This window comes from Mugil cephalus, chromosome 5, assembly GCF_022458985.1.
Source record: "Mugil cephalus isolate CIBA_MC_2020 chromosome 5, CIBA_Mcephalus_1.1, whole genome shotgun sequence".
Classification (NCBI taxonomy): Eukaryota; Metazoa; Chordata; class Actinopteri; order Mugiliformes; family Mugilidae; genus Mugil; species Mugil cephalus.
In genome coordinates this window covers 19,919,765-19,937,857 of record NC_061774.1, presented here as the reverse complement: position 1 = coordinate 19,937,857, position 18,093 = coordinate 19,919,765, and the positions used below count along the sequence as shown (strand labels likewise).

At 40.5% G+C, this 18,093-nt stretch overlaps 4 protein-coding genes across 4 annotated transcripts; 2 read left to right on the top strand and 2 right to left on the bottom strand.

Annotated features, from left to right (window-relative positions):
• Nucleotides 1–705: 705 nt before the first annotated feature.
• On the bottom strand, nt 706–3,471 carry mmgt1 (membrane magnesium transporter 1). The gene is made up of 4 exons (XM_047584931.1): nt 3,317–3,471; nt 2,892–2,944; nt 2,691–2,794; nt 706–1,560 (listed from the first exon to the last, which is right to left on the bottom strand). The coding sequence occupies exons 1-4, from the start codon at nt 3,393–3,395 to the stop codon at nt 1,404–1,406; spliced, it is 393 nt and encodes a 130-aa protein (XP_047440887.1). The 5' UTR covers nt 3,396–3,471; the 3' UTR covers nt 706–1,403.
• Nucleotides 3,472–4,262: 791 nt separating this feature from the next.
• Nucleotides 4,263–7,083, top strand: pfdn6 (prefoldin subunit 6). The gene is made up of 4 exons (XM_047585230.1): nt 4,263–4,440; nt 4,636–4,706; nt 4,816–4,940; nt 6,795–7,083. The coding sequence occupies exons 1-4, from the start codon at nt 4,377–4,379 to the stop codon at nt 6,907–6,909; spliced, it is 375 nt and encodes a 124-aa protein (XP_047441186.1). The 5' UTR covers nt 4,263–4,376; the 3' UTR covers nt 6,910–7,083.
• A 3,354-nt stretch (nt 7,084–10,437) lies between these two features.
• Nucleotides 10,438–12,020, bottom strand: her5 (hairy-related 5). The gene is made up of 3 exons (XM_047585555.1): nt 11,954–12,020; nt 11,766–11,861; nt 10,438–11,637 (listed from the first exon to the last, which is right to left on the bottom strand). The coding sequence occupies exons 1-3, from the start codon at nt 12,002–12,004 to the stop codon at nt 11,149–11,151; spliced, it is 636 nt and encodes a 211-aa protein (XP_047441511.1). The 5' UTR covers nt 12,005–12,020; the 3' UTR covers nt 10,438–11,148.
• Nucleotides 12,021–15,063: 3,043 nt separating this feature from the next.
• her11 (hairy-related 11) lies at nt 15,064–17,049 on the top strand. The gene is made up of 4 exons (XM_047585879.1): nt 15,064–15,176; nt 15,990–16,085; nt 16,210–16,297; nt 16,448–17,049. Exons 1-4 carry the CDS (start codon nt 15,120–15,122, stop codon nt 17,047–17,049), a joined length of 843 nt encoding a protein of 280 aa, XP_047441835.1. The 5' UTR covers nt 15,064–15,119.
• The last annotated feature ends 1,044 nt before the right edge of the window (nt 17,050–18,093 follow it).

The following is an 18,093-nucleotide window of genomic DNA, read 5'->3' as shown; positions in this document are numbered from 1 at the left end:
AAGGTGTTTGACTTCTTCAATACACATTTTATCACATTAATCTCATACGTAAACATATTTAAACATTTCTTCATGGCATCCTGCTTTGGATTTCACCTAAAAATGATTTCCTGTAAAATCTTGACTTTTAAACTGAAGGAATCCTGCAGCAGTGTGTCACCAACCACCGTAGGATTTATTTTGCTTATGGCACAGGTTAGCAACAGTGTGTTTTCAGCTGTATATTGTACATTATTCATTCATTTGCAAGAGGACAAAAGCCCAAAACACATTTCCAAAGTCTTCTTATTCAGCTTTCTTAAGGGATATTCACACACTGATGTCAAATAAGAGTCAGTAGGTGAAAATACAAGTTAAAAATGAAAGGAGATTCATTGTTTTCTAGACCTAATCTACATGCAAAAACTTGAGTAAACACTTCATATCGATTTGCTTCGTGAATAAATCAAACTCTAGCGAAGTTTAGCCTCTACTGCCATCTACAGTCCAACATCAACAACTGCAGGTTTTCTGATCAGGTGGAAAATTTTCTTGCATGCAGCTCTCCTCCATCAAGGTCACAAGTACAACACACCTCTGCTTCTTAATTAATTGGCAATATTGTCATCACAGCAAAGGGCTGATGCTTCCAGCTTTAACAGTCTCGTCGGTTTTCTCAGAGACCGTGAGCTAAAAGGGCGAATAAAAACAAAACCTGACACTTTGTAAAATCAGTATGCCTTTTATTAAATTAAAAACAATCTGTTGAATCTTAACAAAACGTAAAGGAAAAATAAACACCCAAATGAATGTACCATTACTTTCTACTTCACGTTAGTGTTCACAGTATCATTAGAATGGCTGTCTAATGTTTCCTGCTCTCACCTTGAGCTGATTTCCTGCGGCACAAAAACCAAATGTTCTCTCTCGCATACAGGATGTACAAAGCCTTTAGGGTTCCAGGAAATCATCAAGGAAATAAGAGTCCTCTGTTCATACCATATATCTCTTTTCAGTCAACACAATTTTTTTCCCTCCCAACACCTGGTGAAGACTGATGTGTGGTTGCAATAAAACAGTAACAGGCTCTGTGCTGCCCCTCGTTCAAAACGATTTAGAAAAGGACAGCGACATCCAAGTTGAGTTCAGAGGGGATGGAAGGGGGCAGATGACCCAGTATCTTAAGACTCCAAAGCAATTACACACTGTATATACAAACAAATCTGCTTGAAAACTGAAGGGTTGGCACAGTCAGTGTTGAATATGGTGGTAACCACTGTATGGACAGAGATGCATGATTTGGACAGTTTTAGGTTATTTACAAATAAAAATTAAATCAGAGGAATTCTCGTTCCCCCCCCTTCTCTCTAACGGAAACCAATCTTATCTGACGATGACTACGTTTCAGGCAGGAAAGGCCAGTCTCAGTGCAAATGCTCCAGCTTGCGTAACCGTATGGGGTTGGGAAGAGCTTGCTGGTTGCGTGCAGAGGAGGGCTCCTCCTCTGGAGAGCGGAATAGCACTCGACCCCGGTGGTTGAAAAGGTAAAAGGATGGGTGGTTCCTCAGTGTATCAAAAGTTCTGCGGAAAAAAAGGTAAAAGAAGAAACGATTATGAAGCAACTCCACAAAAATTCCTAGACTCTACACAATGTAACACTTCCCTATACAGTCACAAATAAAAATGTAAATACCATTTCAGTACTAAAATCCTTGCACAAATTGATACAAAGATCCACTTCCACACTTTTAATGTGGAGGAACTTTTCAAAACGAAATCATGAAATAAAAAAAGGCGACATCCTCTGATTATAGGCGTCAGTACTCATCAAATGTGTAACTTGCAACCAAGTTAATTGGTAACCAATTACAACGAACTCCATACCTGCAACCTAAGCAGGAGTATGTAAAACGCCTTGTAAAACAGTTTTTTACTTTCTAAATGGCACAAAAACATTTGACAACATACTGAACAGTTACTGGAAAAATATAATCACTGACCAAATAATTGTTTGTTGCAGCAGTGTAACAGCAGTGGTCAAAACTATTTGTTTTCAACCAATTTGACCTATTATATATATCGTCAGCCTAATAGCATAACTGCCAGTCACACCGGATTGTTATCGGAAAACAAGAAAAAATTTAAATTTTATCAAGAACATCGGTATTTTTATTGATATTGTAATAGTGAGTCAAAAAATCATCTGTAAAACTAGAATAAGACTTAGATTTCCTTTATTGTCAATCAACAAACACACCATCGGTGCATATATTTAAAAAAATAATAATTTCACTACCTTGACTCACAGTGGAGTAGATTCATAAATTATTTAAAAGAACCACAAAGATTAAGGTACATAGTTTGGCATGATTAAACCCAAAACAAAGCCTTAAAAGGTCTTTATATGCCTCGTTACTGTGTGCATGTCACTCAACACACTGTTTACTCCATGCACCGAGTTATCAGCATTTTAATAGGCTGGTACTTTATGCTTTGTCATAATGCAAATTGGCATGTGGACTGCACAACATAGCGCCGGCCACAAAACAACATGACCTCAGGGAGGTTGATTTTTTGTGTCTGTAGGGGACTGATTCACAGTTACGTTACTATGAATGATCTGGGCTCTTCCTCTGTGGTACTGTGACACAAACAACCCCCAACGCCGAGGGAAGAGAAATGCACTCAGGGGAAAAAAAAAATCAGCTTACTTGTTTTTCAGCTCCGAGGAAGCATCCATGTCTTTGAATTCTCCAGCAATGTGGACAATACCATAACAGGTCATCACGAACGACAACAAGGTCTGCAATACAATCTGAAACAAGACACAAGGACTGGGATGAATACATGACACTTTGACACGCATTGTAAAATGAAGGCATAAATTAAAAATAAAAAAAAAAGCCACTCACATCAATTGGTAGAGTCTCATGTTCCTTCTCTGTGAGTCGCATGTATGATCGATCTGAAGGGAGAAATTCATTTTAGCCACAGCAATAAAATGAGCACCGCTACACTACGGCAGGGGTATTAAGCGTAGATGGATAGATCTCAAAAGGTCTTTAAAACTTTCCTTTGTGCTAGTCAGAGAAAATACCATCCAACACATACATTGTTATTTTAACACTGCACGACAGATGATGATTTAAGGGTTTCAAACCAGCGACTAATTCATATCTACGCCGCCCTAGCATCTAGCTAGCTAATGAGCAGGTAGGCCCAACCGGCTGTTTTATCGACCAGCACGGTGCTAAAAAAAAAAAGAAAGAAAAGGAGCCAAGAAAGAATAAACAAATATGTGGAGGTGCGTGGCTCTCATCTTTGCACCGAAACTTACGCTGTGCCGCTGAGAAAGCCGCATGAGCTAAGGCAAAAAGTCCGACGCCGACAACACCTTTCCAGAACGACGAGGCCATCTTGATGCTAGGCGACTAGGAGGAACTGTGTGAAGGGCCGTAAAGCAGAGTCGTAAAGCAGGGTTGTATGGTCGCAACCAAGACAGCGTCAAAAAAAATCCCAAAATGAAATAAATAAATACAATTATTATAAATTGTGAACAAGTATTCGTACCACAAATTTGATTTATTGCTTTATTCATCAATTTATTTCAGTTTTGTTTTATTTGTTCGAACTCCTACTTTCAGGCGAAGGGGAGGGCGATAAGATAGAAGTGGCGATACTGCTCAATTTGGTATCGATCCGATGGCATGTTAATATGGGGGCCAGTATTGCCAATACCGATACGTTTCCGATATTCAATGCCATTCATGAATGCGTAGTCAATACACACATTTGGATGAAAATTCAAAAACGTCACCATGATGCTTGAATGATTTTGTTTTTAATTAGTTTTCATGATTATGGTCAAAAAACACAGGTCAAAAACAAAACGAGATATAACAAGATGAGCAGTACAACAATATCAAAAAGTATAGCATAGTCAGAATCAGAATGAGCTTTATTGGCCAAGTATATGTGCACACACAAGTAATTTGACTGTGGTCATTCAATGGTACAAGACAAAGCACTTAAATAAGAATGAAAAATAAAAGGAAAAAAATAGGAAAAATTGTACAAAGCTCTTAAGTAGCGCTTAAATAAATTCTGAGGATAACTGGTAGTGAAAGAAGAGATGAGATGAAATATTATTAAAAAATACAGTGTTTGGGTACGGTTGTTGCAAATTAAATATCGGCTTTACCGAGTAAGTATCGATCTGATGCTGATACCTATAGGTATCGGTGTCGGATCGATCGGTCCACCACTGCTAACATCCGCTCGAGCCGCTACCTCTTCCTGTTAGCTAACGCAGCGCTTTCATGTCATACCACATTCGGCTTCTCGTTGTTTGATACATTTTTCTCCCTTTGGTGGACGTTTCGGAGCGAAACACAGTCATGGCAGAGACCATTCAAAAGAAATTTGAACTGGAATTAGAAAAGTATACTGTGCTCCAGAAAGGTGGGTGTTTGTTGGGTGCATGTGCCATGTTGTGTCAAGCTAACTGACCATATTAGGACAGCTAGCCATGCAGTTCTTGACATTTTATGCACATTTATACCATAATTTATGACGGTAGCGATACATTCGCTGCATTTTTATAACAATAAAAGGTGTAATCAATATCTCATTAACTAATGGCTGTTTGTTTTCCAGATGTTACCAAGAGCATGTCAGCCAGACAGAAGCTGGAGACGCAGCTGACAGAAAACAACATTGTCAAAGAGGTAAATTAGCCAATTTCTCTCTCACAGTCTCAGCTGATGTAGGTTATGCGTGTATGTGGGGATGTGTAGTGTTGTGTGCTAAGAGATGTGGCCTTTCTCGTCTTTGCAGGAGCTCGATCTGCTGGACAGCTCTAATACAGTTTATAAACTCATTGGTCCTGTATTAGTGAAGCAAGACCCAGATGAGGCCAAAGCCACGGTTGCAAAGAGGCTGGAATACATCAACGGGGAAATGTAAGTCGAGCTTTTCCATCATTTGTCTGTGATAGGGAGGAAAGAGGAAGAGTGCACAGCAGAATTGCAGGACTAGTAATGGAAAAGAAATTATATAAGAAATTAGAGGACAGGAGCTTGGTTCCAGAGAGTCGAGGATCCCGATAGCTGAAGCCTCTACCTCCCTTTCTACTATTTGAAATTCTAGGAACCACAAGTAGTGATCTGTTGGGATGATATGGTACAATTGATACAATGGAGATTGGCAGTCAAGGGCCTTGTATGTTAGGAGGAGGATTATAAATTAAATTCTAGATTTTAAAGGGAGCCAGTGAAGTGAAGCTAAACCTGGAGTAATGTGATCTCTCTTGCTAATTCCTGCCGCTGCTCTTGCTGCGGCATTTTGAATCGATCGGAGGCTTTTTAAAGAGCCATTTAGACAGCCACGCCGTAATGAATTACAGTCATCCAACCAGGATGGGGACACACAAATGCATGAACTAGTTTATCAGCATCACTCTGAGACGGGCTCCTGGTTACTTGCCTCATGTGCAAATTAATGGACATACCCTCGTCAAATATAACACCAAGGTTTTGGATGACAGACATCATTTTCTGCGCTGATACACGCTCAAAGCAACAGACTCAGAGAGTCCAGGTAAGTTTAAGGATGGTGCTTAACCGGTTCAGGGGGTCTGACAGTAATGACTGTCAGTGGACAGGTGTGTCCTGAAAGTGTCTTGTCAGCTATGTGACACCAACAGTATTAATCAATAGCAAAATATCCTTTTTCTGCTATTATTATATTATACTGTATTATATTATATTATATTATATTATATTATATTATATTATATTATAGACAACTTTACTGCTGTGCCATGTGTTTCCTCTCTGTAGTCCCTCCTTTGAAAGGCTTATTTGTGGTACAGCGTTGGCATTTCTTCACTTGGCTCTAATATTACTAGTATTATGGCACTTTTTAAACCACCACAGGAACTACAACAATATGTCTGCACACCATCCCAGGATGGTGACAGTATATTTAATGTCAAATGCTGATTGGATGAAAACTTGACTCGAGGAGGAGAACAAACACAGTGTGAAATCAGTTCTTTGTTCAGCCTTTTTCATGGCAGTGGCAAGAGTAGACTACATTTCTAACTATTGTTTGACACTAATACCAGGTTAGTTCTGCATAACACGATGCTGGTAGACTTAAATCAAAGTTTACCATTCACTTCCAATTACATACTACATTTCTAATTCATCTGTACTTATTTTAAATGCAATGTACTATAATTGTATTGATATCCTTCCTAATAGCTGTATTTATTGTTGTTGTTGTTGTTATTATTATTATTATTATTATTATTATTAGTAGTAGTAGTAGTAGTAGTAGTTACTTACACAACTCCTTAAGTAATGAAGAGCTCCAGTGTTGATGGTGGGGTCGTTTTTATCTCTGTTACACTCACTAACAGATAGAGGGCAGTAGAGATTTGATGTTGTGTCAAGTTCTGTCTTTGACTTCACTCAGCTGGAGACAGAAATAGTTCCACTGGTATTCACCAATACAACTGCAATAACCAGTCAAGTAATGGGTACTTAAAATATAATAAGAATTATTATTATTATATGTTAAGTAGCCATCAGTGTAAATGTGCCAGACGTAGCACAAATGCTAATTTTCAGCGCTGTGGAGGTTTTTTGTGCCGGAGACACGTTACAGAACGAAAGAAACATCTCCTCTGCAAACGCTTACTTTTCAAAATATGTGATTAAATGCATCAGGTCCTTGTTTCCTGTCACTGTTCTTGTCTCTCTCTTATCTCCCTGTTTTTTTTTTTGTTTTTTTTTTCTGTCCTTTCACAGTCAAAGGTATGAGACGCTCTTGAAAGACATGGAGAAGAAGTCCGATCAACATCGAGAAGTCTTGTGCAGTTTACAGCAGGAGCTTCAGAAAGCTCAGGGCGTCGGCAAAGTCTGACCAAGCGATCCGGCCTCACGCATGCTACACACACAAACACCGTAGAGAGGGTTAGAACGGGATGTCACCCTACAACACTGAGTCTGAGGAAATTCTGCTTGTACCTTGTCATTAATTTGCAGTGATATTACTGTGAGTTTTCTCTTGTTACTAATAAACATGTTTTTCATTAAATTAAACAGTTCCTTTTTCGTTATTGTTTTGAATGAGATTTAGATTTAAAATTACACTAAGATGTAACACACATAAGGGTACTGTGTATTGAACATTTGCTTTAATTACCAGGGCAGGCCGGTGGCCACCAGAGCAGATGTTGACCCGCCCCACAGTTCTCAGCAGTGAACAAAGCTCAGCGGTGCAGCATTGTTCTTATAAATGAGTTCCCTGCCGTCAGCCACCAGCGGACGGTTCGGCCTCCGTGAATAGTCTAAAACTTTCTCAAATGACAAATCTAGTAAGACCTTAAAGGTACCCCACAGAGAAGCCTGCATATGAATACTAAATGTTTGCTGAGTACAAGCACTGGGGAAAAGATTAGGGCCAACTGTAAACAAATTTAAATCAAATTTAACTTTTAAAGATAAAATTTAAATAATTGGCTTTTATACTTGTGTAAAAATTCTGAAAAACTGAACTAATCATCAATAAATATTCCCATTATTAAGATAATTTTACACTAGTTTCCACCATTTTCGATAACAAACTTTAAATCTTCTATTTACATTTGTTGTACGTTTTTCATTTAGCTACAGTGCTGGCCTGATAACTTTATTTTGACTCGGGTACAGCAACATTGTTAAATGCTATGCTATGCTAATGCTTTTTGTGTGTTATGCGTTTTTGTTATCAAATATTCACGCTTTTACTAAAAAGGGGATAAAAAACAGTCGAAGCATGACCACGAGCTTTGTGAAAACTTTTATAAATGTCGCGAATTAATTTGACTTCATGTGACGTCACTAAGGTGTCCCGGTGCACGAGCAGCCTGCTCGCGGCGCGTGGGTGGCAGCAGACCCATTAACACCTCGAGGTGCGGTGTTTTTGTAATAGCCAGTCCCAGGCTGTAAAGCTGGCCGACACGCGGCCACTTGTAGCCCCATATGGCTCTCTCGCGTTTTAGGAGATAGCGACTAAAATAATATTGACGTAAAAGTAAAATAGTAGCTAAGGACGGAGCTTATTCGGTCCATTAGTTTATAAATAACGTCACGTCAATAGCACTGCAACCGATAAATCCCAGATTTTCTCTTTGAGAAGAACACGCAATAAATGCGATGTCGCAGATGTCGTATAATTAAATCATGATATTACTAATAATAATATTTCATGTTCTAGGAACAATATCTTCTGTTTTATGGATGTCGGGGCTCGTTCTGGGAAATGCAGAGATCAAATGGTTTGCTGATGAAGCCAAAAGGCCTTTTTATCGTGTTGGTGCTGATGTGGTAAAAACCAACACCTGCAACCAGCTGCCAGTTTGCGTGTTTAACAGTGTCTGATGCCACACTTTTAAATATTTGCTTTAAGAAAAAAAAAAAAAAAAAAAAAAAAGAACTTAGAGCTTCTTCTGCTCTCACTCTGATATACAGTGTTTACGCATGCGCCAAACCTTAAATAAGCAAACTAATCAGACACGTCCGCATTTCAATTACGTCCCCTCCTCGGCGATAAAAGCTTCCACAGGACCTGTTTAATCTAGATTTAGACAGATGGATCCTCTAATGAAACCCTAATCTGATTCCAAGTTTAATTGATTTACTTAGTCCTATGTGGCCCTTTCTTCACAGGGTTAGAGTTTAGAAGCGCACAAAGGAGCATCCTGTCCAGTGATCAGCCCAGCGGGACTAACACCTCCTTTGATTGCGCATACAAGATGTTTTCGGTCTGGCTTTGAAGAAATGAAACTATGGTGAAACCGACCCAAGGGGAAGCAAGGTGGTGACACGAGTTTTGGGAGTTTTCTATAATGAATTGTTGCACAATTATTAGTATTTATTGCATTCCGCTGTACTAAATGAAAACCTGCATTACAGGACTGACGCGGACTCTGATGAGAATTTGTGATGCAAAGGGGCCTGTAGCTTATGTGTGTTGACTTCAAGAGATACTGGGAGTGCTACCTTGACGACGATTAACACCATTTCATCCAGGAGGCTTTTAAAATGTAAACAAGCGCACGTACGACAGTGGCCATTAGCATACTGTCCACATCTCCAACACTCAGACGACTTTATCGAATCTATGAAAGCTTGTAGACTTCCACGGTCTATTAAATCAGTGTTAGAAGATGGGGAACGAACGGCAGGAAGATGTCGAAAGTATCAGTTTATGAAGAAATATGTCAGACACCATTCTCAAAGGGTGCAACTAAGCACGTGATGTCCAGTACCAGTTTTTACCTGAGCCTACACTAGTCGGCCAAAAGTTTTATAACAGCACGCAGTATTCTCTGGTATAGTTGGTCAGGACTTCATCCTACAGCAAGATAATGACCCAAAACATCAGTCCAAGCTATACTGGAACTACCTCGGGATAAAAACTAGACTGAAAGCTTGAAAACATGGAGTGGACCGTGGCCCAGGCTCTAGACTTTAACCCCATGGAGCTGTTTTGTGATGAACTGGACAGAAGAAAGCACCATACCAGTGCTACACATTTCTCGGAACTTCTGCGACAAAATAGGGAAGAATTCTCTGGAAAATATTGTCACAGGCGCATTCACATGTTAAATCAGCCAAAGATGGTTACTTTGAGTAGGTTTAGAATATATTTTGTGTTGCACATTGATTCCATTTTTTAACTTGAGTTGTTTATTTGGTCTATGTTTTTATTTCAGGGTTAAATGAAACATTAACTGCATATATATCAATAGAAAAGGACGAAAGAAATATTCTAATGTTCTAACACGTGTGTCCGGTAGTGTAGCCTATGTCTAGTTTTAAGTTGCAGACAGAACTAACCTAACGAACTAAGGGGCATATTGTCGCAACCTTTGTATTACTGAAGATGAATTTGTCTTTTTTCATGTCTTCTCGTCTTTCCATCAGAAGCGTCGTGTTGGTTCTGCCCAATGTTTCTTTTTGTTTAAGGGGAGCTTACTCTGGACTGCTTAAGTTTGAGGTAAAGTACAGTTTCTATATATATTCCTATTTATAGAGGGGAACATCCTATAGTATAACACATTGTTAAGAGTCTGGATGTTGGAAAATGTCATCAAAACCTGTTTCAGTATCCTTAAAGCCTAGTTCAGATTCATCTTTGAACTGAGCAGCCTGGAATGTTCTGTGTTTGTGCACTTATTAACTGCAGATAGATTTTGTAGATTGGATGCAGACACCTGGAGCAGTCTGGATCTTGGACAGTGTGCGAATGACCACAATCGTTTGCTTTTTACATTTAAACAACCACAGATCATAGAAACATCAGGCTTCCTATCAACATCTCAATAGATGTAATAACTGTCGTACAGCCCTCATAAAGTATGTGCTAACTGGTCTGTAGATGCTTGCCTGTTCTGTGCAAGTGCCAAAGTACAAGCTATTCACACGACAAACAAGCCACTCCGATGATCTGGAACAGTCAGGAAATTGTGCTTTTATTGAGAATGGAGGGGGCAGAGAACTTATCAAGCACAATTACGAAACAATATTCTTATATCATGTCTCAAATTCGCGTCAGAGAAAAAAAAACAAAAAAAAACATCAGTCTCCCCACGTAATAGTCAAAGCAGAGAAATTCGTTCGCGTAAAATGGATTTTACGCACGCGTCCCAGTAGCATCAAATACATTGCTGTAAAAAAAAATAACAGCAACACAAAAAAATAAAAATAGTCAGAAACCTTTGGCAGATATACACGCATAAAACTGACAAAGCTCTAAATAAAAACTCCACATTAGTGGAGAATACAGTGTTACAAAGAACGTAACTGGTTTCGTTAGTAAGAAAGAAGAGACAAAAAATGCACTATGTTGTAACATAGTCGGCAGATCTTCACACGCAGTCCGGTGATGCCATTTCTACCAAAGAAAACAAATGTTGTTTTCATTTTTTTGATAGAACTCGAGATATTTTTGCGCACAGACGAGTCTCGTACGTAAAGAACAAGAGAAAGTCATCTGGGGTGTGATATTAAATGTCTTCACTGTACAAAAGAATCAAGACTGTACAATAAAATACATATTTACACAGCGTGTTGCCATCTACAGTATCAAAAATAAAAATTTGTCTCAAAGTGTCTGTCACTGAGGCCAGGGCCTCCACACTGGGTCGGTGATGTGCGTGGAGACCGCTGTGGAGGAGAGCAGCTGGTTGGTGTCACCGTGGATGCCAGTCTTCTGGGTGAGGTACAGATGAGAGAGCTGGTGATGATGGTGGGGCAGGCGCTGAGGGGACAGAGCAGCGGAGTCACCGGGAACGTACAGCAGCGACTTGTGAATGTACCCGGGAGAAGGAGGGAGCGTTTGGGACTCGGGATGCGTAAACGAAGCCTGAGCGGTGCTCCTGCCGGTTTCCTCCAGCTCTTGGCTTTTGCTGGCTATGAAGTGGCTGACCCTCAGCAGGCACGATCTCATGCCCTCGTGGTAGTTGTGTTCGCGGGAACAGGTCGGCCTCTGCTCCCTGGACAGCACCCTCTTCATAGCCTTGTCACCCTTGTCCTTCCCTATCTTCAGAAACTCGACCACACTCTCCAGAATTTCCGCCTTCTCCACCTTTGGATTCTTTAGTTTCTATATCGAGAAAATGTGAGAAAACAAACAAATAAATCACCAAATATGTAAAATCAAAACTTTTTTTCCCAGTTCAAAATCGAAGAAGCGACCTGGATGAACATTTGAACCATGGCGCGTAAACTTACCTGATTGTGGGTGCTCTCCAGCATCAGAACGCGTAATGTCTCCAAACTGTGGTTGATGCGCTCCCGTCTGCGTTTCTCCATCACAGGTTTGGTCACCTTAGGAATGAAAAGTAAATGTTCATAGATTTAGACGACAAGCCATAAATTACATTATATATACTTGTTTTACTTCTTGCTCAGAAACTTACCCCTCTCTTAGTCCTGTGTCTGGGAGACGGTGGTGTAGATAAAGCCTTCATGCTGATAGTCCGTGCGTCCCTGACCGTGAAACCAAAATGAATGAATGGCGCGTGTTTGCGTCCTCGTTGCAATTTGTTGATTTCCCTGCACACAGCCACACCCCTGCCGGACACACCCACCAAGCACTCAGAAGCGCACGACCTCCACATTGGGGAGAGCGGCATGAATTTATCTCACTCGGCTTTAATTTGCATATAGTCATTTTCGATCTGCTTCCAGTCCTACAAAGTGTTTGTCAGAATGTCTCCCAACATTTAGACTTTGTTAATAAAATGGCTGAATGGTGATTTCAAGGTTTTGGATGAGGAAAAAAAAGAGTTCTTTCAAGTTGTGGAGTTAGTTTCAGTCTGTTGCAGTCAGACACAGTTGAGTTGAAGTCGTATTTACTTTTTTTCTGTATCTTGCAGTGTCGTGTTCTACATTCTACATTTGTATTAATTCATTAATAGTTTTTACATGACCTCCATTCTGCCTCCTAAAAGTCCATTTTCACTGTATTTTTTTTCCAACCTTTTACCAGTTTAATTCTGAAATTTCAAACTGATGCAGCAGCGTATCAACAACCCCTCTCTGGTGCTGCAGAGCCAAATTGCCCACTTCACACCTAAACTAAACGCCCGTGTGAAGTAGTTTGTGTTTATCTTTAGTGGGGGGTGCGGTGCAACCTCCCCAATACTGGACACTCTCTGTAACACCAGCTTGGTGTTTAAAGTTCACGTATTTTCTTTACCTCAGATTCCACCATTTCAAATGGCGAGGAGGGAAGTTATAGATGTAAATAGACCGTTAAGTTTTTTTGGGGGGTGGCTTTCTGCGCACTGCATTTATGTCCCCCCCTGATCCCCATAATAGGCTAAAGAGTGGAGATAACACGGGGATGATCGGATCACGGGGATCCCGCAGAGATTAAGTGGCTTTTCAGAAGCGCTGATACTTCCGTTTAAAATCAAAGAGGGGGCGATTAGTGGAGGATCAGAGTTCACCGATGGTTGCCATGGCAGTCTGGAAGGAAAGTCACTGCAGAAGATACTTTTCTGAAGTATAGCAGCGCGGACAGGACATAGCGAGGACGCACAAGTTACATTTAAGTCAAACGTTTCTCATTACGCTGCAGGACTAAGACGTTCAAGAGGCCATTTGTCCCAGTAGTCATCAGACTGTTTATGTGTCCCATTGTAAAAATGTTAATTGTACATAGTTGGTAACCACCACTACTCAGACACATTTTTTGCACAGTTGTCGCTCCTTTGTACAGGCATGTATGTTAATACAGTCTTATATACGTATTACCAGTCTTCCATCTACACAGTTCTTACTACTACCCCTATTACTTAGGTTGGTGTTGATGCTATGGTATTTTGATGCCTGTGTGTGTTTGGGTACAAACTATTGGACACTCGAATTATTTTTCTATTCTATTCTATTCTATTCTATTCTATTCTATTCTATTCTATTCTATTCTATTCTATTCTATTGAACATGTAATATCTCCAAAGTCTCGAAGTCCCACTTTCTTTCTTTCTTTCTTTCTTTCTTTCTTTCTTTCTTTCTTTCTTTCTTTCTTTCTTTTTTCTTTCTTTCTTTCTTTTCTATCAAGTTGTTGTGGCATTATATTTTTTCGTGGAATACTGCGTTTTGTCGTTTCGTGGTTGCAACCTGCTATAAGCCTGGTTTGGGGGGTGAACTCTGGCTCAGGGTTGAGGTTGGGATGATAAGCTGGGCAGTGCCTTGTATCAAAGGAAGGTCCCCACAAAAATTGTGTCTGTGTGCGTGTATGAATGTGTATAGGATTTAAGCCACGTGGATCCGCCCCATAAATAAGCCTTATAATGTCCCCCCTCTGAAACCTGCGCTGGAAACTAATTGGTTTAAAACGCGTCTTTTGTCTGCAGAGAAACGGACCGTACACTTCTAATATCCCGACTCCTCGTGTGTGTCAGCTGAAAAAAAAAAAAAAAAAAGACGACATCTGGCTGGGGTTTTAACAGAGAGCTCGTGTGAAGCACAAACATCAGGTATGAAGCTGACCTGAGGCCACGGAGCAGCGCACACTTAACACTCGGGTGTAATCATCATCCTCACACTTCATCACATCAGCACACGATCTTCTCCCCTTTGCCCCAAACGACTCAGCTACCATGCAGCTATAATAAATCAATTTAGTCTTCATTTAGTATTGATCCACTTTGACCTTATACCGTACAGACAGTACAGGCCTATATATATATAGATTTATATGCGCATAACTGAGTATTTTGCATTTGTAGTTAACGTTTGTTATTTCGGGCAAACGTCTCATTTGGTCATTTTTTTGTCACTTAATGCAAAGTGCTGATGTCTCACACGTCATAAAAAGTCCTCATAGCTGCTGACTTTCTCACTTCATTTCTGTTCCCACGAGGAGAAACGATCTTTCCCACAGCCTCACTTCAGCAGCTTCACTGTTTACATTCACTAATCAAATCAAATCATGACTGATGCTTTACAGTCTTAATATTCAAAATTTCCTTAAACGTATTAATAGGTGATAAGCAGAGTTATCTTGGAGTTAACTCAGTTACAATTTCAAGATTTCACCTGAAGCCCCTTGATGTGCCATTGTTACAGAGTGAAACAACATTTTTATTTCGCTAATGATAAAACCGCATGAAACACAACAGACTAGTGGCTGCAGATAAACTGAACCAAATCTTGACTTCATGGAGACCAGATGATTGAGCTGTGTTTTCATTTTAGAGTCTGTGGTTTGTAGAACTATTGAATTGTATTGTGTGGTGCTGACACATGTTTAAAAAAACACTTTTTGTTTGTTTAATTCAGTCCAGTTTAGCAGCACCACAATTTACATCCTGAACAATGATCATCCATTTAAATCACCAACTTTCTGCTTCAACAGAAACCGAACATTATTTAATGCATCAGTTTTCCACTAGTGTCCCTAATAAAGTGGCCGCAGAGTTCGACCATAAACCTATTCTCCGATCGGTGTCGTCGCTCACACCTGCCAGCCAATCAGAGGCGACACGAGCTCCACTTAAAGGCACCCGCAGGCCGCGCGAGGCTTTTTAAACTTGCGCATCCTCCCGTCGGGACATTAGGACCAAACTCTGCAGCATGACCAGGAAACTACAGAACCAAAGTCCGGAGCAGGATGGAAGGACTAGAAAAAGGGTAAGAACGATCGGTCTTTGAATTTATTGATGCTTTCCAAATAATCAAATAATTAATCAAATTGTTCTAATTGAGGTAAATGAAGTATCTATCTAATCACGTCCGTCAGAGACAGATGTACGGTTTTAACCATTTTTAGTCGACGTTAGTTATGCTTTAACTCTAAACTCTCGTTTAACTGTTGAGTTGCCAAGTTTTTAGACATGGACAGACACACTGTACTGATCCACAAGGGAAAATGCTTGGTCACAGCAGCTTAGTCTGACATAAAAAAAAAAAAAAAACACCCTCGAGAACCACAAGTAAAAAGAAAGATATATAAAAGTATGAGAATATAAAATATAAGTAAAAAAAAAAAAAAAAAAAAAAAAGAAGTATTTGAACAAATGTACAATAACCAGACACTGAAGTAAATAAAGGTATAGTATGCAAAGGATTAATAGGTGCATAATGTGCATTAACATGATTAATTTGGAGTTATCTGCTACAGGAAGGTGAGTTGGTTGCCATGTTGAGGAAAAAGTGTTAGCTCTTCAAAAGCAGACTTGTACAGAGGATAATTTGACCTTCTAGAGAAAAGAGCAGCTGCATAATTCATTGAGTTTATTATTTATTTATTAAGTTTTTAATATTTGTAGCAAAGATCATGCCTTATTACAAAATTTAATTTTTAAATACTGAGCCTGTATTAATTTACCTGAGAAATAATCTGACACTCCCAAGTCATTGGTTCGGGGCACTGCCTGATTTGAAATTAATTCATTTAGTTTCTATTGTACATATTCATTACATCACTTTGCAACTTCCTTCCAGATCCTGAAGCCAGTCGTGGAGAAGAAGAGGAGGGATCGAATAAATCAGAGTCTGGCTGAACTGAGAAGCCTGTTGCTGAATTCCACGTCTGATCCGGTGAGTCACGTCAAATCGATCACATGTTGACACGGCTGCAAAAAACTATAAATAAAATAAATAAATCACGACCACAGTGATGAAATGTATTTGTCTCCTTCTTCTCGACTGTGGTCGTCAACAGCGACTGCAGAATCCTAAAATAGAGAAAGCAGAGATTTTGGACTTGGCTGTGGAATACCTCAAACAGTGGACAGATGGGAGGAAACTCAACAAAGGTTAGTCAGAGGACGTTCACAGTTACTGTGATTTATGTGATGGTTTCTGCTGCATGTTTCATTTCTGCTTTGTGTCTTTTTTTTGTTTACTACTCATTGCAGACACTAATGTTGGTGGAATGAAGACTCCACTGATGATGCTCGGACACTCGGAGTCTGGCGCTCCTCCTCCTCCTCCTCCTCTCATGAGTATTGAGAGTGCTGGTTTTCAGCAGTGTGTGGCCCAGCTGAGCAGCTACATGCACAAGATAACCCCTGCGCAGAGAACCAGCCTGATAGAGGGCCTTAAACGCCACACTGAGAACCGGCAGTCGCCTCCAGACTTCAGCCAGAAAACGACGCCTGACGCAGCCTCCGTGGACGCCACGTGCACGTCTGAAGGCAAAGAGGAGTCTCCCAGGCTGCTCTTCCCCTCACATTCCCCCTTTCAGCCCCTCTCCTGCTCCACGCCTTGCCACGACTATCTGTCCCCCCCTTCCTCGCCCTGGTTCTCTCCTTCCTTCTCCACGTACGCCACCTCTCCTCCTTTCCCGTCGTTTTCCTGCCACTTCTCCTTCCCCCCGAGCCTGTCACCTCCATCTTCCAACACCTCCTTCTTCAGCTTCTCACCCACGCTTCCTCCCTCCAGCCTCCACGCCCCTCCTCCTCCCCCTCCTTCTGCCCCCACCACACTGAGACCACCCCCACACCTTGCACATAGGGAGGGGTCAAACTCTTCCTTGGCCATGTGGAGGCCTTGGTCTTGATGAGGAGCAGGGACTGATGAACTCATAGCGGAGCCGCCTAGTGGGAACTGAGTGCAACTGTGGAGAGGACCAAAAACTCTTCATGAGAGAATGTACAGTGTATATATTATTATAATTGTCTATATTTAATTTTTCTCTTCTAAATAAATCATGAATCTCGTACAGTCTCGGCTTGAATATTTGTCTACAGCTGCAGGTGAAGAGGTGAAGAGAAGTGTAAATCACTTATTGGATTTGTGCATTTATAAAAGTAAAACTGCATTTTCAGCAGAACTTTAAACACAGAAATCAACACAACTCCCATCTGGGGTGGTGGTAGTTTCTATCTGGGGCTTGTTTGCAGTTTTATTGCAAGACTGATCCACTGAAATCCAATTTGTCTTGTCACAGCAGATTAAGAACAGGTCCAAAACTAATAACATCCAAAACAATGACTCTTTGCCAATGACTGGTTTCAGTACACCAGCCTCCCGGACCAGCTACTTGAAATGGCGTCATTATTAATCGATTAATGTGACCGTTGTGCTGTAATGTAGAAAAACAGAGCCTGTCAGTGCACAGATCAGCCACAACATTAAAACCACTGACAGGAGAAGTAAATAACATCGAGAACCTTGTCACAATTCACTGTTCTGCTGGGAAACTTTTGGACCTGGCATTCATTCATGTGGATGTTACTTAGACAAGACCAGACCAGGGACCCCCACCCCATAGCAATGACACTCTTTGATGGCAGCAGCCATCCCCAGTGGGATGCAGTCTGACTCAGACGCAACAGTTGCTGCAATTTGTTTGAAATTGTGAGAAAAAAAAATCATCTTACGCTGTGGAGAATGTGCATGTGTTTTAGCACATCACGATCATCCTCTCCATCTTATTATTGGTGAGTTTTACTTTCACTAATGACAGTTTTATTGACTAACTGTGAGCCATCCCAACCATGTTTACTCCTAACCAATAACATGCGTCTGATGGAAAATATGAATCTGCGTTAAAAAAAAAAAAAAAAAAAGTGGTTTTACACGAAAGGATTTGTGCATAATA

Excerpts from the sequence above, each read along its gene's own strand:
- her11 (XM_047585879.1), top strand. The coding sequence starts at position 15,120 with ATGACCAGGAAACTACAGAACCAAAGTCCGGAGCAGGATGGAAGGACT. Across the intron at positions 15,177-15,989 it reads ATGGAAGGACTAGAAAAAGG|ATCCTGAAGCCAGTCGTGGA; the intron begins GTAAGAACGATC and ends ACTTCCTTCCAG. Across the intron at positions 16,086-16,209 it reads TGAATTCCACGTCTGATCCG|CGACTGCAGAATCCTAAAAT; the intron begins GTGAGTCACGTC and ends GGTCGTCAACAG.
- pfdn6 (XM_047585230.1), top strand. The coding sequence starts at position 4,377 with ATGGCAGAGACCATTCAAAAGAAATTTGAACTGGAATTAGAAAAGTAT. Across the intron at positions 4,707-4,815 it reads AAAACAACATTGTCAAAGAG|GAGCTCGATCTGCTGGACAG; the intron begins GTAAATTAGCCA and ends TCGTCTTTGCAG. Across the intron at positions 4,941-6,794 it reads GAATACATCAACGGGGAAAT|TCAAAGGTATGAGACGCTCT; the intron begins GTAAGTCGAGCT and ends GTCCTTTCACAG.
- her5 (XM_047585555.1), bottom strand. The coding sequence starts at position 12,004 with ATGAAGGCTTTATCTACACCACCGTCTCCCAGACACAGGACTAAGAGA. Across the intron at positions 11,862-11,953 it reads GACACAGGACTAAGAGAGGG|GTGACCAAACCTGTGATGGA; the intron begins GTAAGTTTCTGA and ends TTCATTCCTAAG. Across the intron at positions 11,638-11,765 it reads TGGAGAGCACCCACAATCAG|AAACTAAAGAATCCAAAGGT; the intron begins GTAAGTTTACGC and ends TTCTCGATATAG.
- mmgt1 (XM_047584931.1), bottom strand. The coding sequence starts at position 3,395 with ATGGCCTCGTCGTTCTGGAAAGGTGTTGTCGGCGTCGGACTTTTTGCC. Across the intron at positions 2,945-3,316 it reads GGCTTTCTCAGCGGCACAGC|ATCGATCATACATGCGACTC; the intron begins GTAAGTTTCGGT and ends TTCTCCCTTCAG. Across the intron at positions 2,795-2,891 it reads ATGAGACTCTACCAATTGAT|ATTGTATTGCAGACCTTGTT; the intron begins GTGAGTGGCTTT and ends GTCTTGTTTCAG.